Raw genomic sequence first — 26,441 nt, 5'->3', positions numbered from 1 at the left:
ACAAGCGCTCCTGTCTTTTCCTCTCTCACTGTGTGGGAACCAACTGGGTTTGGGGGCTGTCCTAAGTGAACTTGAACCACCCCTGTTCAACGCATCCTCCTCCCACAGCAGACACACACACAGCAGGGTGTGTTCAGCTCAGAGTCCTGGACGCGCATCCTGGATCCTGGAAAAAGTCTCAAAAGCTTCAGTCACTCCAGATCAGTGGTGGAACTGTGAGATTACATCACTGCAAGAAAAAGTTCTGCATTCAAAGTACAAACACTGCAAGAAAGGTGTGTCTAAAAACAAGATAAAAACTGACTAAATCTGAGGGAAATGATCTTGCTGCATGGACAGATAATTTCACTTGACAAGATTTCTTAAATTAAGATTATTAAATCTAGAAATAATGCTTGAAATAAGAAATTAACTCTTAAAACAAGATCGATTGGCTGTGGTATGGTAGGAGACCACACACATATATTTTGGGATTGCCCAAAATTGTTAAGATATTGGCTAAACATACAAAATGAAATTAAAAAGTGTTTAAATGTAGATCTTCCCTTAGAACCATCCTGTTTTGTGTTAGGAATATTGCCAGAAGATCTAGATAACAATAATCAGAGGGTATTGCTGAGAATCCTTCTTCTAATTTCTAAGAAGCTGACTACAATCTCCTGGCTGAGACTGCAGCCCCCCACAGTAGCACAATGGAGAGAGGAAGTTAAGGATGTTTACTATATGGAAAATATAACCGCAAGGTTACACTTGAAAACTGATGTATTCCTGACTAAATGGTCCCCAATTATTTCACATTTTATTAACTGATATGACTTTTGATCTGACTGATGTGTTCTATGCATGTGTGTTTTGCTTTTGTTTGATTTATTTATTATTCTTTAACTATCTTATTTTTTCCTCCCTCGCCATTCAAATATGAATAGCGAATGTTTGTACACTGTATATTAACCTTCTCGCTTAATGAGCACCACTGCCCACTTTCAAATACGGACTCTGTCTGGATATTGTTGGGATGCCAAACTCCATGGACAACCTCTACTCCATGTACACCTGTGCTGTTTCTTTGAATTTGTGAATGTATGACTGCACTTGGAAAAAAGGAAATAAAAAGAAGTTAAAAAAACAAAAAACAAGATCGATTAAAGCTACAAGCAGCGATGAACTGGCCCGAGCAGAGTGACCTGACAATTATTTGTTTCTTACCAAGATAAAAAAAAACTTTAGATTTAGAAGTGTTAGATTCATCTTGTTACCTTAAAGAACCTGTTCTGTGTTAGTGGAGAGTTCCCATGATGTCTAAAGGATTTTCCACAACCAAGAAAAAACAAAGAGCAGCTGTAAATCTACCAACCAGCAGCTACAAAGCTGACTCTTTAAAGCATTACATCTCACTTCTTTTACGAGTACAAAAGCTGGAAAATGTTGTGATTATGCACGGGTCACGTGCCTGACTACTGCTTGTCTGGGAGAAGCAACCTGGAGGCAGAATTAGGAGGACGCGACATAACGTCAACAAACCTTTTTTAAATGTGTAACTTGTGTCTCCATATGAAGGTTCACCCTAAAGACTGGACTGGTTCTATGAATCAGGAGTGCCTGATTGAGAGACAAGTCTTGCATAGTGTGCTTTTAATCCTTTAGAGTCTTGAGCTATTTTGCCTGTTTTTATATATTTTTCATTCTGCCACTTAAAATAATGTTTAACGAGCCATGTTGGTATCAAAACCTCACCTATATGACTTGATAATCATGTTTTCACTTGACTTACTGGATTAACATTTTTAAACCCAAAAGAAACAAAATAAAAATTATATATATCTTTTTACTTTCAAAACACAATCAATAGAACATATAAGAGGTGAAATGAGGATAACATCTCATTCTATGTTTTTATACTAAATATATTTGACCTTATCTCCGTATTTTCTCATGGAGTTTACAGCTGGAACTTTCGAGGAAAGTTGACGGCAGGGTTCGACGTTGCTTTGTTTTACGTTTAAAGTTATGTTTCATAAAGAATTAATGTGCCAGCGCTTTCGTGGACTTCAGAGACGAGGGCTACTAAAATCTAGTTCTTACCGTGAGGTCTAGGTGGTCACCAAGAGCACCATCTGTTGGAGGGTCGCCACCAGTCACCCTCGAAGGAGAAAAAAACCAAACCCAATAATAATAAGTTTCGATGCCCATTGTCGCCCTCGCTTCATGTTCTCTCTTGAAAATAATAAATATTAACAAGACAAAGAAACAGATAAACAATGACATTTTGTCACTTGTGGTGCTGAGTCACATGACGTGTGGTCATTGCCTTGCCCCCCTTTAGACGGTCAGACCCCTATCACAGAGGTCAGGTCACGTCAAGTGACAGACAGGTTATGTTTTGATATTTTGCAAGATGAAACAGCCATCAAAGCTCTCTGGTGTGCAGTATCAAAAGAGAAGAAAAGAGGAGGAGGAGAAGAAGTCCCAATCTTTTTTAAATGCCTTTTTGTGTGAAGACGTTTCATTTGTAGAAATAAGCATGTTGAACACTTAAAATAAGAAATTAACTCTTAAAACAAGATTAATCAAAGCTGCAAGCAGCGATGAACTGGCCCGACCAGAGTGCACTGACAATTACTTGTTTCTTACCAAGATAAAAAAAACTTTAGATTTAGAATGTTAGATTATTTATCTTGTTTACGGAGCGTATTCAGGTTTTACACTCTGGACGGTGGTTTCAGATTTTTGCGTTTTTAAGCCCCAAAAACGGCGTCACAGTCTACACCATGGGTCTCAAACTTGCGGCCTGCGGGCCAATTGTGGCCCTTGTGACGATATTTTGTGGCCCCCACCTTGATATTAAAGTTTAATGTGAGTTTTATATGAATGGCACTTTACCGTGTTGTGTGTGGAAGGTCCCTTTAATTACAAATAATTTTGTGTCTTTTTTAATAATTGTGTGTATTTTTTAAATAATTTTGTGTCTTTTTTGGTAATTCTGTGACTTTTTTGGGGAATTTTGTGTCTTTTTTAAATTATTTTGTGTCTTTTTTAGTAATTTTGTGTCTTTTATTAGGTCATTTTTTGTCTTTTTAAAAATAATTTTGTGTCTTTTTTTGGTCATTTTGTGTCTTTTATTAGGTCCTTTTTTGTCTTTTTTAAAATAATTTTGTGTCTTTTTTTGGTCATTTTGTGTCTTTTTTAAATAATTTTGTGTCTTTTTGGTAATTCTTCTGTGTCTTTTTTGTTATTTTGTGTCTTTTTAAAGTAATTTTGTGTTTTTTCAGTCATTTTGTGACTTTTTTTGTAATTTTGTGTCTTTTTTGGTCATTTTGTGTCTTTTTTTGGTCATTTTGTGTCTTTCTTTGTAGTAATTTTGTGTCTTTTTTTTGGTCATTTTGTGTCTTTTTTAAGTAATTTAGTTTTTTTCTGTCATTTTGTGTCTTTTTTTTTTTAGTAATTTTGTGTCTTTTTTTTTTTAGTAATTTTGTGTCTTTTTTTTGTCATTTTGATACTGCCTCCAGCGATAACTAAATAATATAAACAGGCACTTCCGATAAAATGTTTTGTCGTTTTTACCCGCAATCGTCCTCATGTGAACGGGGCCTTAATTTCCAGTTCAGTTCTGCCTTTTGTTTTAACGGCGGTTGCTAGGCACAATAAAACACCTTCAGCACGCTCTGTTAGTTTCTCCTGGAAGTAATGGCTGTCTTGTTGGTGTTTATGTAAAAGGCTGGCTGACTCGTGCAGTGTAGCGGTGAAGTCAGGGCGGTCTGCAGCCCAGAGGCCTGTTTCCTACCACGCAGTACAAAGCTCTGTTATCACGGAGCAGCAGGCAGCCAGGCAGCTGCTCTGACTCAGCAAATAAAGTGCTTAACTCTCTGTGGACCGCAGAGCTGCTTCACTCATCTCACCGTCGACAGCTTTTTATTTAAAAATGAAAAAGGTGATGTCTTCAGCCTTTGATGGAGCGCAAATTCCTGAGCAAGACTGCAGACAAATTATATTCAACCTGCAATTTAATATAATTTTAAAGCTTGGGTGCTGTAGTTTAAGTCCAATGATGTGTCAAGACATAATTCAGTTATTGGAGTCGCTATGACTCATTTCAGTTGAGCTAAACTTTAGTCAAGTTCAGTCTATATCCCTTCTCACAAACATGCATGACTCAATAGATGTAAACACACATCTAAAAGCATTACACAACATGTTGTTTTGATAAACAAGGTCTAGTTAAAGATGTCGCGATGTCTGCTATTTTATCTGTTTGTTTTTCCCCTCTGTGTATTGATAGTCAGGGGGAGATGGTGCTGGTTCAGACTTGTGACCTGCAGGTTTCTAGCAGCTCAGCAGATGTTTAGATTTATATTTTAACCACCTCTTTTACAGAATGAATCAAGTTTGTTGTTGCGTAATTAACTGGATCATTTATTTGATGTCTCATACTGTTATGGAGAGCCCATGAGCAGCTTTTTATGACTTTATGCCCAATGCCAGAATGGGTTTGTACAAACACACAACGGGTGTTCGTGTTCCACATGAACCCAAAGATCAACGCAGTTGTTTGAAGTTACTGAACTTCCAGGTCCATGAAACTGCACACAACAAGGCTGTTTCCACTACAGACCAATACCCGGAATGAGGCGGGTCTCACTTGTTTAAACGCCCCTAATTTGAATATGAGCCGTCTGGAGCAGACTTTTGTCTTTTGGACTTTTTTTGTCCCTGTAGAAGAGCAGGGCCGTTTTTCTCCCCTGAAAAAAGCCTGGTTACTGATTGGATAGAACACTAAGCAGGATGTGACGTAGTACTCGACGCCACAACAACACGTGCCATTTGTAAAAGCCGGCGAAGCAGTGTTGCCAACTTAGCGACTTTGTTGCAATATTTATCGACTTTTCAGACCCCTTTAACGGCTATTTTTCAAAAAATCCAAATGTCCAAAATCCAAATCCAGTGACTTTTTCTGGTGTTATTGGAGACTTTTGTAGTCCACAGTCCTCCTGCAGCAGTCTCTCCCAGCTGCAGAGCCGGAGCGGATGTTAACCCCTAAGCGTCCAGTCTGCAAACTGCTAACAGGCTAACAGTTAGCTCTGTAGCAGTACAGTGTGTATGTGCTGCTGCTGCAGGAGGTGTTCACTTAGCGATCTCTGTTTGTTTACAACAAGCACCAGACACTCAGTAAGTGATGCCAGTATATTCACCATCACTATGTTTATGATCAGCAGAGACGCTGTGCATAATTAGCCATGCTGCTTTGTTTATGATCAGCTGCTGACGCTGTGCACAGTTAGCGACGGCGGCCACAGTTGAGTCTCTCGTGTTTAATCCGTCGCGACGATCTAAAACCATACATCACCTCCAGTCTCTAAATCTCTGGAGCCTTTTTGTAGAGAAACTAACATTGAGTTTTTTTGGTGCTTTGAGCACCAGAGACATCATTACTGCTGATTGGCAACTAACACCAAAACAATCTAGAATGATAAAAAGCACAAGGCGTTTTGTGGGGTGAACTGTCCCTTTAAACACACAACAAACTTGTGAATGTGGAGAGGAATCAGTCGGCCATCACACAGTATCATTTTATTATGTCAGTTAACAAGGCGACTACTCCTTCTTTCTCATTTCAACAGATCAGAAAATATTCATCTTTTTCTTTTTCAGCAATTTGTAGTTTATACAAATGGCAGACGCACACACCCACACACACACACATACATACGCACACACACACACGATTGTTTCTGAATATCATCACAAATGATTGACAGGTGAAATATACAACACAGAGCGAAATAAACCTTCTGAGGTGATAATATGTGATAGTATGTTTAAATTAAAAAATGTACAGTGCATCGTTGACATGGTCATTATGTGAACAATATTTTCATAAAAACATTGTTTTGATTGGCAGCTAGATTCAAGTTTTGCCCGTGAAGTGGACTCAACTGTGAGTGTACTGAAACAGAGAGAGAGAGAGAGGCAGACGGGAAGCCAGACAGAAAAAAACCAGAAAGAAAACATCACATGCCAAAATCTGTGTTTGAGTCCACTTCAGTGTGTCTGAGAAACAAGAGGCGAAATCTCCTCCTGAATGTGTCCGCTTCGCTTCTGTTACCTCGTAAACATTGGCACTTTCATTGGTGTTCCTGTTGGCACTAACTGGAAGACAAACTTGTTTCTCTGAGAAACCAAAAAATTGTAAGAGTCATTAGTGTCATTACTGGCTTTTTCTGTAGCAAATACACAATGAAAGCACATGCATCACTTCACAAAATGTAAAAGGAAAAAATGTATCATCGTCCCATCTGGAGCCATCTTCAGTGTTCTGCAAGTAAAAATAATGCTTTACTTTATTCTCCAGTGGGATTATCTGTTACTTCTATAATTCAAAACCAACAAAGAGAGAGACATGAGCTTTGACATTTGCATGAATCCAGCTGACATCTGTAGAGATATGTTGTACACAGCAGCTTTCTGTTGTCGAGTTGAGGTTTGAATAAAGATTTCCTGCAGCTACAAGGTCAAGACACCGTGTTAATGGAGCGGCTGTAAAAAGGGAGCATTATGCCATTGCCTTTTTTTCTCTAACAAAACAAAAACATTTTTTTTTACTGACAGGCAGAAAGAAGTTTAATGTCACTGTATTTGGAAATATAACTGTAACTAAATATAACTATAGAAAACACTGATGTACTTGGCACTGAGAGATACAGAGTAGCTCAAACATGAAGAACTACTCCGCAGGATTTCGATTTAATGCTAATGTGCCAAATATCAATTATTCCTTTTATGTTGATTTTTTAACGCACAGATGAGTTCACTGCTACATGAATTATTTCTGTAACTTAATTCAATCAGTTCAGTTCTGTCACCAGCAAAGAATGTTGGCATTGTACATTTCTGCAAACCACAGATACGTTAATCTGCAACATTTTTTTGTCCGCTGATGAAGAGAAACAGCTGTGTGGTTTCTCCATTGGGTGGTTGCTTGGGAGGGAGGCAGAGGAGGCTGGTGGACGATCCAAATCACCCCAGGATGTTTGCATCCCATTAGCCGTGTTTCCTTTAGGGGGAAGAGTGGCTGCCGGGAAAGTCTCAGGCCACGCCCTCTCTAAAGTCAAACACTCTGCATGTCTCCATTACAAAAAGGCCCCCAGAGGGATTTAGAGACTCTGGAGGTTACGTATGGTTTTCGATCGTCGCGACGGATTTAACACGAAGACCCAACTGTGGCTGCCGTAGCTAACGTGCACAACGTCAGCAGCTGATCATAAAGAAAGCAGCATGGCTAATTATGCACAGCGTCTCCGCTGATCATAAACATAGTGATTGTGAATTAACCGGCATCACTAACTGTGCACAGAGTGTCCGGCGCTTGTTGTAAACAAACAGAGATCGCTAAGTGAACACCTCCTGCAACAGCAGCACATACACACTGTACTGCTACAGAGCTAACTGCTAGCCTGTTAGCAATTTGCAGACTGGACGCTAAGGGGTTAACATCCCCTCCGGCTCTGCAGCTGGGAGAGACTGCTGCAGGAGGACTGTGCCGCTTCGACTCACTGGCCGGCGGCTCGTTAAGAAGATTAAGAACGAGTCCCCAAAATCTCCAATAACACCAGAAAAAGTCGCTGGATCTGTCTCCAGTCGCTTTTTTGAAAAATAGTTGCTAAGCGGGTCTGAAAAGTCGCTAAATATAGCAACGAAGTAGCTAAGTTGGCAACACTGCTTCGCTGGCTTTTACAAATGGCGCGTGTTGTTGTCATGTAGAGTACTACGTCACATCCTGCTTAGCATTCTATCCAATCAGTAACCAGGCTTTTTTCAGGGGAGAAAAATGTCCCTGCTCTTCTACAGGGACTAAAAAAGTCCCGACTAAAGACCAGTGAGAGACCAGTGAGACCAGTCTCATTCCGGGTATTGGACTTATTGTTGGGTGTGTTGTCTGGAAGCCATGATTTTGTGTCTTGTTGTGTTGAATTATACATTTTGTAGGTCTAACCCTGTTATTTTTTACCAAACCTGGTAGTGCTTTTAAGGTAATTTCAAAGTGTGTGCAACAGCAATTGTTACGTCTTAAAAACAGTGATGGTCAAGTTTACAAAGGTGTTGTGTTTGTCACGTTTGCAGTGTGTTTCAAGCAGTGAGAATGGGTTGCAGTGGTTCAGAAACCTTCATATGCAGCATTTCGGTTTCTAGAAATATCCAAAGCCAACAATTTTTCTAGGTTGATCAGTTCTGCAGACGCTCTGGCAGAGCTGCTCTAGAAGAAGAAAAAATCTCAATGGTGGGGCAACAGAGATGATATTGTGGATAAGAAAACATTTTTTTTTCGTGCATAAGGCAAAAGATAAGAGAAAGGGGGAAGAAATGTTTGCCCATATCTATCGAGAAAGGCCATTCAACCAAGCATGCTAAACTTCTAAAATCATGAATGCACACTGCAAGAAAGGTTTCTAAAAACAAGATAAAAACACTAAATCTGAGGGAAATGATCTTGCTGCATGAACAGATAACTTCACTTGACAAGATTTCTTAAATTAAGATTATTAAATCTAGAAATAAGCATGTTGAACACTTTAAATAAGAAATTAACTCTTAAAACAAGATAAATTATTCAACACTTCTAAATCTAAAGTTTTTTTTATCTTGGTAAGAAACAAATAATTGTCAGGTCACTCTGCTCGGGCCAGTTCATCGTTGCTTGCAGCTTTAATTTATCTTGTTTTAAGAGTTAATTTCTTATTTTAAGTGTTCAACATGCTTATTTCTAAATTTAGTAATCTTAATTTAAGAAATCTCGTCAAGTGAAATTATCTGTCCATGCAGCAAGATCATTTCCCTCACATTTAGTGTTTTTATCTGTTTTTTAGACACACCTTTTTGCAGTGCAAGAAATTATGTGATATGTATTCATTCCTTGCAAGTCAATGTTACTGTTTGGCTCAACACAATGAGATTTAATTCAAACATCAAGACGAGTTATTCCAAAGATGAAAACAATTTCTATTTTGTTACATTTTCTGTCAAATAATAAAAGAACGGGGGAATTTCAGGGTTGACGTTATGACTTTATAATATTCTTGACTCTTCCTCCAACATGGTGACGAGCACCTTGTAACTACAGGTAATTGGGCTGCAAATAATCTTTGACAAGCTGCTGTTATCAGGGTGGAAAAGGAACATTAAAGCAGGAGGGTGGAGGTGGTGAACAAGGTGACAAGGTGTGTCATGGAAAACTCCACCGGTGTACATCAACAGGAGCTGGAGGAGAAAACTTCTCAAACACAACTATCGCTCTGTTTTCATCTTCTCAGGCTTCAATAACCAGGAAGTGTATATAGTTCAGGTAGCAGATAGTTCACGTGTTGTCAGTCCAGAGAAACCTGCTGTTGGTCCGTTCTGCTAAAACCTGCACTTCTTCAGGAAAACGTTGCTGAATGACAGTCCGAGCAGAGCTGAGCCTGTAAAGTTACTCCACGATGTTTCTGTTGTAGTCGTACGACAACCGTCGCTTGGCGGCAGTGTTCTGAGCGTGCTGATTGGCCGAGGGGAGGCCGGGGGACAGACGGCGGTTGGCTGTCCAGGGAGCAGGTCTGCTGTCCTGCCGAGAAAAAAACACAAAGATTCACACGACATTAGACTGCTGAACACCTGCTAATATAATATAATATAGTGGTTAATTATTATTAATTTATTTATCTTAACGAGCCACGGGCAAATTTGTGTCTTTTTTGGGTGATTTTACGTCTTTTGTGTCTTTTTTTTTGTCTTTTTATGTCTTTTAGTGTCTTTTTTTGATGATTTTACGTCTTTTGTGTCTTTTTTTTGTCTTTTTATGTCTTTTTTTGTGATTTTACATCTTTTTTTCCTTTTTTTTGAGGGGGGGGGTTATGTCTTTTTTTGTCTTTTTGTGTCTTTTTTGTGATTTTACGTCTTTTGTGTCTTTTTTTGTCTTTTTTTATGTCTTTTTTGTGTTTTTACATCTTTTGTTTTTTTTTGGTCATTTTATGTCTTTTTGTGTGTTTTTTTTTTGGTCATTTTGTGTCTTTTTACATCTTCTTTTGGTCACAAAATGACCAAAAAAATGGCAAAACAGATCAAATTAAAGCTGCCAGCAGCGATGAACTGGCCCGAGCAGAGTGACCTGACAATTATTTGTTTCTTACCAAGATAAAAAAACAACTTTAGATTTAGAAGTGTTAGATAATTGATCTTGTTTTAAGAGTTAATTTCTTATTTTAAGCGTTCAACATGCTTATTTCTAGATTTAACAATCTTAATTTAAGAAATCTTGTCAAGGTAAATTATCTGTCCATGCAGCAAGATCATTTCCCTCAGATTTACTGTTTTTATCTGTTTGTTTTTTTTACCTTTTTTGCAGTGTAAGTGTAGTTTCCTCACATTGTTTGGTTCAACAGTGAGACCTTCCTGTTTCATCTTTTCATTTATCAGCGCTTGTGAAGTGCGACGAGTGTTTTGCATTTAACGACGGTCACTTCATTTGAATGGAGCTGCAGCTCTATCAGGTCATTTTAATGCTGCTGGAGCTGCAGCTGACAAATTCAATTCAACAACCCTGAAGCTTAACAAACGGGAAGTGAACACTAAACGCTCTGCGCTAATTCCTCTGCATGAAATGATGTGTGTGTGTGTGTGTGTGTGGAGAGAGATAATGAACTGTGACATCACATTTCTTACAGAATGCCAAACACTGAAACACGTCAGCAGGATGTAAATCAAGTGATGGATCACACGTTGTTGTTTCTATACTCACAGTGTGTTGCTGCTCCAGGTGTAGCGTCCTCAGCAGCAGGTCACGAGACACGCCCGTTGCTCTCTTGTATCTCTGGCAAATCATTTTGTTCAAGTCGTGGAAACTGTCCAGAAGCCTGCAGGGTCAAACAGGAACAACACACACAGGATGAAATGTAGATTTTCTCACAGTTACAATTTTAACTGTCTCCCTTTGTCTTGTGTTATAAATCCCATGCTCCCTTTTCTTTTTACTTAGATAATGACTGGAATATTTTGTTTAATATAGTTTACAAAGAGGTTTCAGTAGGTATTTCAGTGCACTAAACTGCAAAAAAAGGTGCGTCTAAAAACCAGATAAAAACACTTAATCTGAGGGAAATGATTTTGCTGCATGGACAGATAATTTCACTTGACAAGATTTCTTAAATTAAGATTATTAAATTGGTAACACTTTACAATAACCAACTAAGTGATGTTTATAGATGGTTTATAGACCAATTATTAACCATTTACAAAGTGCTATACATATTAAATCTTTAAATGTTTTCAACAAATTTCTTAAAGGTGAATATGAATAATTTCAAAATCATTAAAATACTTATTATGGTGTTAAAAATGTTATAATGAGTGCAAGTAAAACTATTAATAAACTATTAATTATAATTTTAATTGTTTGTTAATGGTAAAGTAACTATAAACTTACATTAATATCCCATCTATTTGCCATTTATAAATGATGTAGCTAGTTAAACATTAATAAACTATCTGTTTACCATTTATAAATGATGGTTATTGTAAAGTGTTACCATTAAATCTAGAAATAAGCATGTTGAACACTTAAAGTTAGAAATTAACTCTTAAAACAAGATAAATTAAAGCTGTAAGCAGCGATGAACTGGCCTGAGCAGAGTGACCTGACAATTATTTGTTTCTTACAAAGATTAAAATAAACTTTTTGTGTCTTTTTTTTGGTGATTCTACGTTTTGTGTCTTCTTTTTTTGTCTTTTTTTGGTGATTTTACATCTTCTGTGTCTTTTTGTGTCTTTTCTTTGTCATTTTGTGTCTTCTTACATTTTCTTTTGGTCACAAAATGACCAAAATAGACAAAAAAATGTACAGAGCAAGATAAATTAAAGCTGCAAGCAGCGATGAACTGGCCCGAGCAGAGTGACCTGACAATTATTTGTTTCTTACCAAGATAAAACATTTTTTTAGATTTAGAAGTGTTAGATAATTTATCTTGTTTTAAGAGTTAATTTCTTATTTTAAGTGTTCAACATTAAACATTATGTTTATCAGCACTGTTTAATTATGTGCATCTGTGTGTTTCATCTGAGTTTATGGAAAGAAGTTTTGTAAAGATTTGTTGTTTGTCTGGATTTACTGTATGTGGGGATCAAATACTGTGTCTATTTAAAATGTGACAAATTGTGGCCACCAAGTGGTTAATGTGGTGAACTGCAGGGTGGCGTTGCTCTCTGAGAACAGAACATGTGATGTATTTATGATCGAGTGTCACATGAGTGGCAATTGTTTCCTGGAGTTCCAATTCCCATTATTTATTATTATGATATGAAGAATGTTGTATGCTTAAAATAAGAAATTAACTCTTAAAACAAGATACATTAAAGCTGCCAGCAGTGATGAACTGGCCCGAGCAGAGTGACCTGAAAATTATTTGTTTCTTACCAAGATAAAAACAAACTTTAGATTTACAAGTGTTAGATAATTTATCTTGGTTTTTTTTGTGTCATTTTTAGTCAATTTGTGTCTTCTTCTGTTTTTTTTGTCATTTTGTCTTCTCATTCTGTGTCTTTGTTGGTCATTTTATGTCTTTTTTTTGGTAATTTGTGTCCTTTTTTTAGTCATTTTGTGTCTTTTTTGTGCAAATTATTTGTTTCTTACAAGAAGTGTTAGATCATTTATCTTGTTTTAAGACTTAATTTCTTATTTTAAGCGTTCAACATGCTTATTTCTAGATTTAATAATCTTAATTTAAAAAATCTTGTCAAGGTAAATTATCTGTCCATGCAGCAAGATCATTTCCCTCAGATTTAGTGTTTTATCTGGTTTTTAGACACACCTCGCTGTGTTCAAGTCCTGTCAGATTTGCAGTGAATTTCAGCTTCCGACAGAAAAGAATCCTCCGTATCATTTCCCTAAAGCTGATTATAAGCAGGATTTTTCTCTCTGGGCTCTGATATATCCTATTACTAATCAGAGGAATGTGTCAACACAGCCAGTAAACACAGTTACAGATTGACAGATAAACAGTAAATCTAAATGATTCGGTCATGTTTACAGACATACACTGCAAAAACTGAAATCTAAGTAAGATGAAATATCTCAGATCAAGGGGATATCTGCTTATTTTTTGTCTGATAAGATAGTTCTTCTTAGTCAGCCGTTTTTATTTTTGTTTCACTTGTTTGATATAAAGATTCTGCAGCTTTTGCCTTATTTCAAGAATTTTCAGAAAAATATTCTACATCCAGATAAAAATCTTCACTAGTTTTTAGTCTGACTTTGGTGGTTTCAATAAATATAATGCATATCATTACATCAAGATGATGGCTCGAGCATTTACTGATTATTAATTCAAGAATATTTTTCAAGATATTGAGAATATAGGGCACGTGTTTTTCATTAGAATCAAGAAAAATGCACTTGTTATTAGTTATAATACACTAATTCTAAGGTATTTGTGGGTTCATTGAGATTAGATCATTTTACTTGTTTTGGAAAGTCTTGACAAGCCAAATTTTCTTGTTCCATTGGCAGATAGTTTTGCTATTTTTAATCCATAAGAACCCAGACCCAGTTATCCTTAAAGGATGTGTTCTATAAGTGGACCACATAGAACACATTTCTGATGTTTTAAAAAAAAAAAATACTACCCCTAAATGTCAAAGATCTGTGATGTGACATATATAAGTTACAATGGGCGTATAGGTATTTATGTTTATGATATTTCTTATTTTAAAATAGAAAAAAATAGACACATTTTCTGCTTACAGAGACACAAATCTGCCTTTTTCTTTTGCATCTCCATAACATATATCAAGATTTTGACTTTAATTTGTTCAGGAAATTTGGTCAGAACAAGTTAAATGCAATACAGGACACCCTATTAACGGATTAGAATTGTTAAATGGGTTTAAAAAGCCTAGTAACAAAAAATAAGCTTTTTGAAAATTTTCACATTTCTGTTTCCAGTCACAGCCACATTTTGGAGAAGTCACTTCTTGTCAAAGCCCCATGACCACCACACCAGGGTGTTGAGTATACGTCACTTAGGGACTTAATGAGTTAAAGTGAAGCATAAAGCTGAACATGTGAGATTCTAGAAGATTTAAAGTGTTTGTTACACGGGTGTCACCCTGGGTTCTTATTGGTTAAACAAAATACACCTAATTTTTATACTTTTTTCCTTGTTTTTAAGAGCTGACTTTTCGCAGACATACAGTGGGCCCAGTACCTACCCCTGGTCCTGGTCCTGGCCGGCTCTGGCCCTGAGGAGCTGCGTCAGTGTGGGAACAGTATCGTGGTCACATGGGTCAGCTGAGGACAGCGAGGGGAAAGCTTCGGCAAAGACAGACGCCTGCAGGAGACAAAAACAGCTCATTAGTTAGAACGGCATCAGAGAGTTTTATTCCTCTTCAGTTCATCACATATGAAGTTAAGACTTGATTTTCTTAAAGGCCTCTTATGAGCACATGAAACAACTCATTTGAAAGCAGTTTTCTCCCAACACTCTCCTTCGCTGCAGCTTTGGGCAGAGCTCGTTTTTCATCTGCATCTTTTTACTGAGTTTAAAGTCCGCTGGGAAACTCTTCCTGCAGCGCCGGCTGCTTTTTTTCTTTTTTTTTTTCATTTTTAAAGAAGAAAAGCTTAGATGGGTTTAATATGAGTTACAAAAAACAGACTAATTTTAAGCCTAAAAACGTTGTTACCCAGCTCCCAGGGCTATGTCAGGACGAGCTGTTGCCATGGTAATGGTGCAGGAAACTGAAAAAAAAGGGACAGCAGGGCTCAAAATTATTTCTGAATGAGGAGCTTCTAGTTTGGGTCCTATTTGTTTACACATTTTAGATCAGGTGAACATTCAGATCAAGGTGTTTAACGGTAAAAGTGACACTTTACAACACGCTAGCAGCTAATTTGTACTTAATGGAGGGTCTGAAAACATGGAAATGAGTCTTTAGCTTTTTAGCACTTTTACTTCCCTAACAAGATAAATTAAAGATGCAAGCAGCGATGAACTGGCCTGAGCAGAGTGAACTGCAAAAAAGGTGTGTCTAAAAACAAGATAAAAACAGTAAATCTGAGGGAAATGATCTTGCTGCGTGGACAGATAATTTACCTTGACAAGATGTCTTAAATTAAGATTATTAAATCTAGAAATAAGCATGTTCTACGATTTAAACAAGAAATGAATTGAAGTATTGACTGATTCAGCGAGCCTTAGGTCCTATACATATATATTTTTTATTATTTATTTATTATTATTATTATTATTATTTTTTTTTCCTCTTCATTGTTGGTTTCTTAGCACTTTGTGAAAAAAAATCAATCAATAAATAAATAAAAAAATCAATCAAAAAAAATATATATATTTTTTAAATTTATTTATTATTATTATTATTTATTTTTTTTCTTCTTCATTGTTGGTTTCTTAGCACTTTGTGAAAAAAATAACAGAATAATAATAATAAATAAATACATTTTTAATAAAAAAAAATATATTATTATTTTTTTTTCTTCATTGTTGGTTTCTTAGAACTTTGTGAACGCTGTTTTTAAAGGTGCTATATAAATAAAGGTATTATTATTATTATTATTATTATTGTCATTCTGCTATAGGGGAAAAAACACTTTGACTTGTTTGTATTTCTTAAAAACAATCACAATCATCATGGCCGACACGAAGCCCTGAATGCAGCGAAGGAAAGGGAGACGTACAAATGTTGTGGGTTCACTACAAATCAGTACAAATATGGCATTTTTCCTTATAATACTAAATAAAGTCTTTGGACACAAAGGGTTAAATGATGCACCAAAGTCTAAATAAATAGTTATTCACTGAAATAATTCATGAGCTGTTTATTTCAGTGCAGCTGTCCTTTGGGATAAAACTGCCCTGATAAATGTGGCCTGGATTTACAAAAAGAAAAAATTCAACATACTGTGTGTTTATCGTTGTTATTGATTTAGTTTAAGAGCCTCGGGGGTTTTCAGCCAGCAGCCTGCCTGCATCAACACATTTAGCCCTCAGCTGGAGGTTAAGTGAACAGAGGACAGCATCGTGTTGTTTGTGGCACAAAGATTTTAGAAACAAGCTCAGTAACTCAAACTCTAGTATCTCTTCATAGATGCATAAAAACATTTGTTGTTTGTGGGTGATATTCTTTGGGTGGTGGAGGTCATCTTAAATACAGATGAAAACAACACTGCTGTCTCTGGGATGCACCTGTTTTATTAAAGCAATCTTAAAGCAATATTTGACTCTGGAACATCTAACTTTGGGTTCAAAAGCAATCTGCCTGCAGCAACAGCCGCCCTGGAGATGTGCAGTTACCACCGGCTCTCTTTGATTTTCAGTCTGACTCTCAATATCAATAATTGCAAACTATTTGGTCTGACTCATATTTAGAAAATGCAGTCCAGGTTCAAACTGAGCCTGAAGGGAAAAGCTTTTTAAGAACACGAGGCCAGCCAAAGGCCAAAATGATCAGTGTTGGTTATTTCTAAAACACATTCCATGACAGATTACTGAATACATGCAGTTTGTAATGTATTACATTAGATTATTCTAACTACTTATATAAATTCTGATTCTAGTGTCTGTCAGTGTGTTTACATGCACAGTTTAATCGAGCTATACTTAAAAATCAATATTGGCGTCTGATAGGACTTCTGTCCTTGTCCCAGTTTACATGCAACTGAGAAAATCTAATAACTGACAGGAACGTGTCCTCCTCCTCAACACTGGGTGGTGATATGCGTCGTTTCAGCGGGTTAATATGGCGCCTTTATGTTCACCTCAGTTAGACACTTTGTGTCGTCACTACTGACCAGCGACCGGCTAATGTGCAACCGGCTAATGTGCGACTGGCTAATGTGACCGGCTAATTAGCGAGTGGCTAATGTACGAGTGGCTAATGTGCGAGCGGCTAATGTGCGAGTGGCTAATGCAACTGGCTAATGTGTCACTGGCTAATGGGTGATCGGCTAATGTGACCAGCTAATGCAACCGGCAAATGTGCAACTGGCTAATGCCACCGGCTAATGCAGCCGGCAAATGTGCGACCGGCTAATGTGACCGGCTAATGCGATTGGCTAAAAAACAAGATAAAAACACTAAATCTGAGGGAAATGATCTTGCTGCATGGACAGATAATTTACCTTGACAAGATTTCTTAAATTAAGATTATTAAATCTAGAAAATAAGCATGTTGAACGCTAAAAACAAGATAAATATAAGCTGCAAGCAGCGATGAACTGGCCCGAGCAGAGTGCACTGCAAATTATTTGTTTCTTACCAAGATAAAAAAAACTTTAGCTTTAGAAGTGTTAGATCCCTTATCTTGTTTTATTTTAAGCATAGCGTTGATTTGGCGACACTTATAAGAATTTTTTAGGTTTTTTTTCCTATCTGTTCTGAGGGTGAATTTCAATTTTATGGTTCTGTGGAAGCCATCTTAAATAAACAAGTACAACTATACCAGATTCTGATTGGCCAGGAGGCTGTCTCTGTTCTCCTCCAGAGCGCTGGTCGGCCACCACTGTCCCGCCGCCGCCTCCCGACCTCCATCTGATGAGTCCTGAGGAAAGGCTGTCCACGAGTCGCTTGATTGGTGGAAAGAGCTGTCGGTCCAGCCTGGTGTCCAGTGGGTCGACTCCCCGCTGATGGCGTGGTTTCCAAGTGCTGTTTTCAGACACACACACACACACACACACACACACACACAGTTAATATTACAGTCTCTGTAGTGTTATGGTGTGTTTCCAAACAGCTTTGCCCTCATTCAGATGACCTGAATGGACAGCCACCGGCAACTTCCGGGTCTGAGCAGGGAGGTAAACCAGGAAGTGCCTTAAACTGCATTCTACTGAAAATTCCAGCAGGGGGCGCTAAGTTTGGCTGCAAAAAAAATCTGTCCATTCATTTCAATGCAAAATGAGAAAATGAGACTTGATTTATTACCTCAGAAATGTTTTTTAGGACAACACTATGGTCTCAATCACTAGTAAAAAAACTTCAAGACAATCTGATGTTAATAGTTATTATAATGGCCCCATTTAGGACAAAATAGAAGATAAAGAATCATATGATTTGGGACCGGGGCTACCTTCGATTGACAGGTCACCAACAAGGCGAGCCGTCATCAGGAGAGAAGCAGAACAATGTGTATCCACGGCAACGTGTCAATAAAGTTATATATAACGTTATATAGATATAAAAAAGACGTTTAGCTGTTTGGTCTCATAACTTTGACCCTTTCACTGTATTTTCACTTAATGACAGTTTATTTGAACGTTTTGTTCATTAAATGTCTTGTTCAGCGTTTGGTTGGACTAACAGACACTCCAAGGAGTCGCTGCTCAGTTTTCTGAGGTCAGTAACAAACATTTTGTTTTTGTTTTTTGCCAAAACTAACATCCAGTTAATGCTCCAGTTAATGCCAACATGAGTCAAAGAGTCAAAGAGCCATTGTTTGAAAAAACTAGTAAAAAGTTCCAGTTAGATAGATGATGGTGGTTAGTTCATATAGACAGATAAAACTGTTGATGCTGCTGTTTTGCACATTGTATTATATTTATTTTATTATGTTGCTTATTTATTATTATCTTTAATCTATACCAAAAACTTTTTTTTGTCCAGATGTCAGTAGTTGGCATTAACAAAGCACATTTACTTGATTGCTGTATTTCATTTCTATTTTTTCACTACTTTACTTGTTTTGTTAGGTGTGTGTGTTTAAACAAAATAATTTAAAAAAAGTCAATAGCTGTCCTTTTTTAATTCCTATGCTTAGGTTTTTATCTGAAAGCAATCACCTCGATAGAGTGGATGGCGGTGTGCAAATGTGTGCACTGAAAAATTACATTTAAAACCAGAGAGTTGTCATCTGAACTACTTTAAACCAGAAAAGATCAGTTCTTGTGTTCTGTGGATGGAAACATCTCCAAACCTGAAACCAAAATGATCTGCAGGGCCACTAAAGAAAGCTTTTAGTTACGCCGCCCCTTTATCATGGAACAATCTGCAAAAAGAACTGAAATTGTCTGAGTTGATCACAATTGGTGAATTTAAATCGATTCTAAAGGATAAAGACTGATGTTGGTCACTGATGTTGTGATGGCTCTGTTTGTATTTAATTGTATTTAAGTGTCTATAACGGTGTTTTAAATGTTGTAACTTGTCACTTTTTATGCTGTTTTCTTGGCCAGGTCTCTCTTGTAAAAGAGATTTTTTTAATCTCAACAAGACTTTTTACCTGGTTAAATAAAGGATATATATATATATTTATATATATATATATATATATATATATATATATATATATATATATATATATATATATATATATATAAAGGAATAAAGGTATTAAAGGAATATTCCTTTAACCTGTGACTCTTTATATCAATGTAGACAGCATCTTCTACTGATAACTCTTCAGCACGATGTTACATAAGAACAGAAATGTTTTTCAAGGGTTAAACTGAGAAGAAATAGATCAGGAGTAAACCCCAGATTAGCCCGGCTCGGCCCCACACTGGAAACTGGACTTAGGTGATTAGCTAAAGGGAGCGTAATGAGGGAGCATAAGGACTGATTAACACAGAAAAACAAAAAGGCACAAAGACTCAAAGACACACACAGACACACACGGACACACACACAGCTGCCTGTGTGTCTGTGTCGTGATTGTGTTGACTATATAAGAGCTGATTCATGTTGTCAGATACATTTTTAGTCTTTCAGTTGAAATTCTTGCTCAGAGCGCTGTGGAGAAGTCTGACGTCATTATTTATTAGTTCATTTATTATTTAGTAGTTGTGCTTTAAAGGGCCGGTGTGTTTTATAATAGTTTTACAATAAATCATGTATATTTTACTTTTTTTTTTTCAACATTTGCGATACAGCTTTACAGTTTTGGATTCCTTTTTACAACCAATCATGAGCAATTTATTTCCATTCTGAAAGTTTGCCCCGGATTCTGTATTTCCATTTTTAGATTGTACTTTTAATGATATTTTTTAGTGTTAATTCACACAGAAACATGTGATTTATTGGGTTAATTTAACAGGGTTCGTACACATTTTTCAAGGATTTTAAGGTCAATTTTCAAGCTTTTCCAGTATCTTGTACCTGTTGGAAATTGCACGTTTTAGATGAGAACTTACATACTAAAAGGGGGAGACTTCACTGAACCAAACCAACAGCGATGGTGTTACACTTTTAGGAGGAACGCTCTTCATTTCAGATAGGCTACTCATTATTTTGACATTGAACATGTGATTATCTGTAGATTTATAGATGGATTTAGTCAGATTGCAAGAGACATACAGTAAGAATTTCAAGCATTTACAAGCACTTTATCCAAAATCCAAGCACTTTTTAAATCTTGAAATTCAACATTAAAATTCAAGCATTTTCAAGGATTTCAACCAACCGTACGAACCCTGATTTAATGATCATATAGGTTATCTGATCATTTTTTATTCAAATTAGAAATCTTTCCTTCATTTCCACAGACTTGAAGCTCCAAATTTCCATCAACAAACCAAATATTTTGTATCTTTTGTATGATGATTTAACCAGGAGAGTTATTTGCTCTAACTGTGAGTCACATAACATTGTCGATGGGAAAAATGAATAGAACTTTTACTTCCGGAACAAGGAGTCTCAAAATAAGCTCCAAGTCTGCAGTATTGTTTGTCAGTGTTACATCATAACGGCAACAAAAGCAGTGGACTTAAAACGCTTATAGCAAAAATCCAAGAGCATTGAAAACATATTTTCTTTGACCCTCTATAACATATACAATCTAAAGTCAGTGTTTAATAAGAATTTATAATCTATTTTTTAAATTTTAAGGTATGACATTTTTAGAGACACTGTGAGCTAAATTCATTACTGTAACACATTTTTAACTAAAGAAAACAACAAAGTTTTTTTTTCTTTGGCAAGCACTTAAATATGCTCAAGGGTAGCTGGTATCACCAAAATGTATTTTATTGAAATATACTCAAACAATTCTATCATTACCGTAACATTTAATCATTTTTTCTCATCAATTTTCATTCAGATTTTGTTCTTTATACATTGTTAAAAACCATTATGTTTGATTATATTCTGTTAAATTATACATTTTTAAACAAATGTATATTTATTTTTATCAAGTTTACTAATTATTCATTGAATATAAGTGTGAGGAAAACATGATTTTTTTATCTGGATGCATTACAGTAATGAATTTGTAAATCAAAAATATGCTCAAATATATAGAAAATACTATTTTAAGACAAAACAATGAATTGTGCCTCATTGTGGCTATATTGTTCCTTCATATAAAAGTGAAATATATTTAGTTTAATAAAGTATGTCTTTATAATCTTCACAGATATAACTTAGACTGGCTTCACGAGAATCACCCTCATAATGATACTGTGGCTGATAATTCATGCAATAACAACAACAAAAAATACATTCACATTCAACACTTTTCTAGCTTTGTTTGCAGGATCAGTAACAGTGACAGATTGTATCGGATTATGGCGTGGCCCTTTAAAACGGAGCGTATGCATTCCTGAAACTGTACAAAAGGTTAAAAATGCACTAATACTCTGAGCGAGTGTGAATGTGCAGGTATTTTTGTCTCTAAATCTGTACATTTCTGACTGCCGCTCTACTTCTGAAGCCTTTTCTTTGTCAGCATTGTTGCCTTCAACCAAAACACTCTGTGTCCCATGTCTGTGTCAAACAGAAAGGCAACTTACTAAAGCTCCCAAAGGGGCGAGAGACATACAAAAAGAGAAAGAAAGACAGAGAGAGAGAGAGAGAGAGAGAGAGAGAGAGAGAGAGAGAGGAATGCCACCCAGAAGACATAAAAAGACGACAAACTAACAACTCACCACTTTCTCTGCTCCCACAAGGCACTGAGGCAGACATGGTGCGTCCCTCGCTCCAGGCCGGCTCTCCCTCCGCCTGCATGAATACTCCGAACTCATCTTCCTCCTTCTCCTCCTCCCCCTTCTCCTCCTCCTCCTCCTCTTTCCTCCCCTCCTCAGTGGCCACGGTGGAGCCCCTCTCCTTCTCACCCTGCACCTCCACTTGTCTCCCCTTCCCGTCCTGGCCTCCTTTTCCGTCTCCTGCCGGCACTTCAACCCCTTCTTCCTCCTCCTCCTCCTCCTCCTCCTCCAGACAGGATCCCAGGGGGTGCAAAGAGAGGGCAGGATTAGCCGGGGAGCGTGCAGGAGAGGTGGAGGGATCAACATTAGTGACGTCACTGCTTGTTTCTCCGTTTGCTTCACAAGTGTCTTCAGACTCCTCCTTCGTTCCTCTGCCTCCTCCTGCAGACTCCTCTAACCTCCAGTTGTCTTTGAGTGTGCACCTCCTCGTTACATCTTCATCATTTCCCTCCTGTATGTCATTTACATCGTCCTCAGTGTGTTGTTCTTTGTCGTGCAGCCCGTTGCAGGTCCACTCCCTCCTCAAAGAAACCTCCCCAGCTTCATCATCGTCTTCCTCAGGATTCAGGATATCTTCTCCCTGTGACACCTCTTCTCTATTCTCATCTCTCCGCTCTGCTCCATTAAGCTCAGTTGTACTCGAGTTGCAGCCGTTTCCTGTTACGACAGAAGCATCTCTGTGTCTGAGAGGTGAAGCTGAAGCTTCTCTCTCCTCCGGCTCGCTGCTGTTTCCCACATCTTGAAAGCAAAACTGAGGTTTTCTGTTTCTGTCCTCGTTCACAGTGTTGTTCTTATCAGCCACACAATTCTCTTGTTGTTGTTGTTGCTCAAATGTGCTTACATGCAGCTCTCCTTTACCCATGATCTCTGGCTCTGCTACTCCTTGTTGGCTCTCCTCAAGCTCATCTTCTCTGCTGCTCTCTGGCTCTCTCTGAACACCACAGGAGTCGTGGTTGGCTCGGCAGGTGCTGCCCCCTGCAGGAACGGAGGGCTCCGGGGAGGCTGCAGTGCTGATGGATGCAGGGCAGGTGGAGACAGAGACGTCCTGGTAGCGTTCAGCAGGAGTCTGATTGATTCTCCCTTCCCCCTCTTCATCTCCCACTCTCTCCATGTCTCTCTCTGATTCTTCATCTGCCTCCACGTGATCAGAAAATCCATTCACATTAGCTGCTGTTTCTTCACTTCTGTCATTAAAATCTCTGTTCTGGCTCGACGTAAAGCCGTCAGTGACCTGTCCAGAGTCTCCAGTTTGTATTTTAATAACCTCACAGTTTGTATCCTCCTCTCTCTCTGAATAATCGTCCTCGCTGTGACACGTTTGTGTCTTCATCTCCTCGCTGCTCTCTGCTTCTCTGATCTCGTCGGCATCACAGCCGCTGATGAGGGATTCTGGGTGAAACCGGTTGGATTCTGGGTCAGGGTTTGGTGAAGCCAAAGCAGAGTTAGATGACTCCAACCCGCTGAGGCCTCCCTTTTCCTCCTCCTCATTCTTCTGCCTGTCCTTCCTCATTCCTTTCGAGTTTCCTCCCTCGTGCTCCTCCTGGCTTTCCCGTCTCTGTGCTCTCCGTCCACACTGACTGCAGGTTTTCGGGGCCGCATTGTGGCAGCATCGAGGACTTCTGCACGCTCCGTCTTTCTCCTGCCTGCCTCTCCTGCTGTCCTGCTGCGGGCTGGGGAACTGTTTACTGGCCAGGCCTCCTTTGTCTCGCTCTTCCTGTCTTTCTTCCAGAGATATTTCTCTGGCCGGATCCTCCCTGTGACTCTGCTGCCTCTCTCTGCTCACGCCTGTTTTCTCCCGGGCGGCTGCATGACTGGACTTCCTCCATCTCCGGCCAGATCGCACTCTAACCCGGTTTACTCCAGTGTGTGCCGGCAGAGTTGGCCCATTGTCTCTCCTCCCGGCTGAGATGTCTCTGCCTCCTCCTCCTCCTCCTCCTCCTGTCTTCCCTCTCAGCCATCCCCCGACCACACTGGAGGCTGCACTAGTACTCCCACCAGCTCCGGGTTTAGCTGTGGAGTACAAACAGCTCCCTTTCTCAGTCCGGAGGAAGAGGCATTGAGTCTGTGTCTTGCCGCTTCCCTCTGACGTCTTCAGAGTGGCAACTGTCACCAAAGCTCCGATCCCGGCCTGCCTGGCGTCCAGCCCCAGGGGGAGCCCGTACCCCATGCGACCCCACTCCCCACTCAGGTACACATCAGCAGGCCTGGGGCAGGAAGTGGAGCCCTCACGGCCAGCAGGAGGAGCCGTGGGGGCTTGTCCTCCTCCCAGCATGCCACCAGCCTTTCGTCGGTTCTTGGAGCACAGGGCCCAGGCTCGGAGGCCCCGGATCAGCGGCAGGTCCCCCAGGCCAAGCTCCAGCCGGCTGGGGAAGGGCAGAGAGGTTCTGGAGCACTTCTGGAGCATCTCACCGGTGGAGCCCGACACACTGAGGCAGGGGTAGTTGTTGTTGTTATTCTGCTGGAGCATCGTGCTCGTTGTTGGCCTCATCTATGTTTTATTGGCTCGTCCTCGCTTATGCTTTATTAAAATGCAGCCTGTCAGGTCAAGTTGAATTCTCATTTGTGAGAGGGGAAGGCTGGCACTATCGAGAGTCTATTCTGGATTCAGAGCACGACAGCTCAAAGGTAAAAAGATCATAGTTTGGAAAAAATACACAGAGCATTATGAAATAGCTGAAATAAGAATTTCTTACTGATTCATTCTGACAAGGGAGGAAATATTTACCCGACACTTCAAAAGAGAGCTGACACTCTTGCTAATCTCCTAACAACATTAAGTTTTTTAGGTAAAAAACCAAAACAAAATGATGTGACAGAAATAGGAGTTTTTTTTCTTTTTCCTGACAGCGAGATGGAGTTGTGCTTCTGTTTCCTTTTGTCGTGCATTAACTTTCTCCAGGCAGAGAACAGAAACGCTCAGGTCAGACGTCCAGCCGTCAGAGCCGATGATGAAGAGGATAATGAGAAGTTTGTTTTCTTCCAGACTGATGCTCAGTGACGACTTCTCCAGCGCTTCAGTGCCTCCCTGTGGGCCGCTCGCTCCTCACTGACGACTGACTGAGCCGTCACAAAACAACCTGCAGGGAAGTCGGATAAAAACAGGGAAATTAAAAACAAATTGATGGAAAAATGTGGTGTGCTCATAAACACATCAGTTAATGATTTGATGTGGTTAGAATAAGAATCATGCCGAGAGGAGAATTCAATCTTTACTTGCCTGATTAATAAGAAAACAATTAGCACAGATTCAAGACAGATGTAATTAAAATGTAAATGAAAACATAAATGAGAAGACGTAAATTAATTCCATCCTGTGAAGTGATTTTGTTTCACTTTGCTTTGGCTGACTGGATTACAGCTATCACGCCTGGCGGGGGTGTGAGTCTGTCAAAGGTCATACATTTGAATCCAAGTGGCTCCTTTTCAAACTACTCCTACACAATCAAGCCCAATTCTTATATAAAAAAATGTGCATTTCCACCATTTCCACAGTGGTGCCAATTAGATTAGTTGTTGCATCAGCCACACAGAATCATCAGATGGGCTAAAAAATTAAACACAGGTGGGCATAAACCTATAAATCCACTCCTTCTGCCCACATAGCTTAAAGGATTTACCCCAAATGGACTCAATAAAGCGCCACATAGGCGGCAGAGAAAGGTTTGGGCCACGCAGATCACACTTAGCCGACTCATATCAGCACTATGATGAGGAAGATCCACGTCAAAGCTCATTCTGTACCTGGAAAATCAGAACATGTCCAGAAAGGGAAGCCAGAGGAAAGGTTTTACTGTTTCTTACCTTATCCGATGCTTCAGTGTCTCCTGTCCAGGCTTTGGATTGAGTGTCCTTTACTTAATGTGTCCCTGCTTCCTTGTTGTTTACAGACGAAGCCTCTACTGAGCCCTCCTCGGGCTGTGGAGCATCCTTCAGTGGGATCAGCGCCACCGCGTCCCTCCACTCGGCCTGCACCACTACACCACTACAAATCAGTCAGACATGCATCACTGGTGTCCCATTGTCTAAATCAGAGGCCAGCAGAGCCGTGATATGTGATCTGGGACTCCCCCCTCCACTCGTTCGGCCATTGCGCATCATCTCATCCTCCTCAGCATCGTGCGTCGCCGCATCTTACCGCAGTAGCCTCCGGTGCGCTCAGCGAGCAGATGACGGAGAGCTCATTTCACTTGCAGCCCACTCACCAGTAGGAGGAGTGATCCGTGCCGCACGGAGGCAGGAGGAGGTGGGGAGAGAGAGCGGAAATGTATGACAGGTTCTTGATGTCACAGGGGAGATTTTAACACTTCCGCTTTCCTTTAACTCTACAGAGTCCACGAAAGCGCCAGAGCACGACTTCTTCATGACGTCAAAAAAAGACACAAAAAGACACAAAATGACCAAAAAAGACACAAAAAGACACAAAATGACTAGAAAAAAAGAGACAAAACGACCATAAAAGACACAACAGACACAAAATGACCAAAAAAGACACAAATGA

At 39.0% G+C, this 26,441-nt stretch overlaps 1 protein-coding gene across 2 annotated transcripts; it reads right to left on the bottom strand.

Moving 5' to 3' along the window:
- Positions 1-8,967: 8,967 nt before the first annotated feature.
- si:ch211-14c7.2 (sarcoplasmic reticulum histidine-rich calcium-binding protein) lies at positions 8,968-26,146 on the bottom strand. 2 transcript variants are annotated; one of them, XM_059332196.1, is made up of 6 exons: positions 25,745-26,146; positions 21,887-25,020; positions 17,470-17,672; positions 14,227-14,345; positions 10,763-10,877; positions 8,968-9,589 (listed from the first exon to the last, which is right to left on the bottom strand). In XM_059332196.1, exons 2-6 carry the CDS (start codon positions 24,429-24,431, stop codon positions 9,458-9,460), a joined length of 3,114 nt encoding a protein of 1,037 aa, XP_059188179.1. In that variant the 5' UTR covers positions 24,432-25,020; positions 25,745-26,146; the 3' UTR covers positions 8,968-9,457. The 2 variants fall into 2 exon arrangements, with proteins under 2 accessions (XP_059188179.1, XP_059188177.1); XM_059332194.1 differs by lacking the exon at positions 8,968-9,589 and having other exon boundaries at positions 10,331-10,877.
- Between the last annotated feature and the right edge of the window lie 295 nt (positions 26,147-26,441).

The sequence above is a fragment of the Centropristis striata genome, chromosome 4 (assembly GCF_030273125.1).
Source record: "Centropristis striata isolate RG_2023a ecotype Rhode Island chromosome 4, C.striata_1.0, whole genome shotgun sequence".
NCBI lineage: Eukaryota > Metazoa > Chordata > Actinopteri > Perciformes > Serranidae > Centropristis > Centropristis striata.
Note: the sequence above shows the minus strand (reverse complement) of the source record. Positions and strands in the feature narration are given on the sequence as shown.

Coding starts and splice junctions, on each gene's coding strand:
- si:ch211-14c7.2 (XM_059332194.1), bottom strand. CDS start 24,431: ATGAGGCCAACAACGAGCACGATGCTCCAGCAGAATAACAACAACAAC. Junction 14,346..17,469: donor TCCTGGCCAATCAGAATCTG/GTATAGTTGTAC, acceptor TGTCTCCTGCAG/GCGTCTGTCTTTGCCGAAGC. Junction 10,878..14,226: donor GGCCAGGACCAGGACCAGGG/GTAGGTACTGGG, acceptor TTGACCCTGCAG/GCTTCTGGACAGTTTCCACG.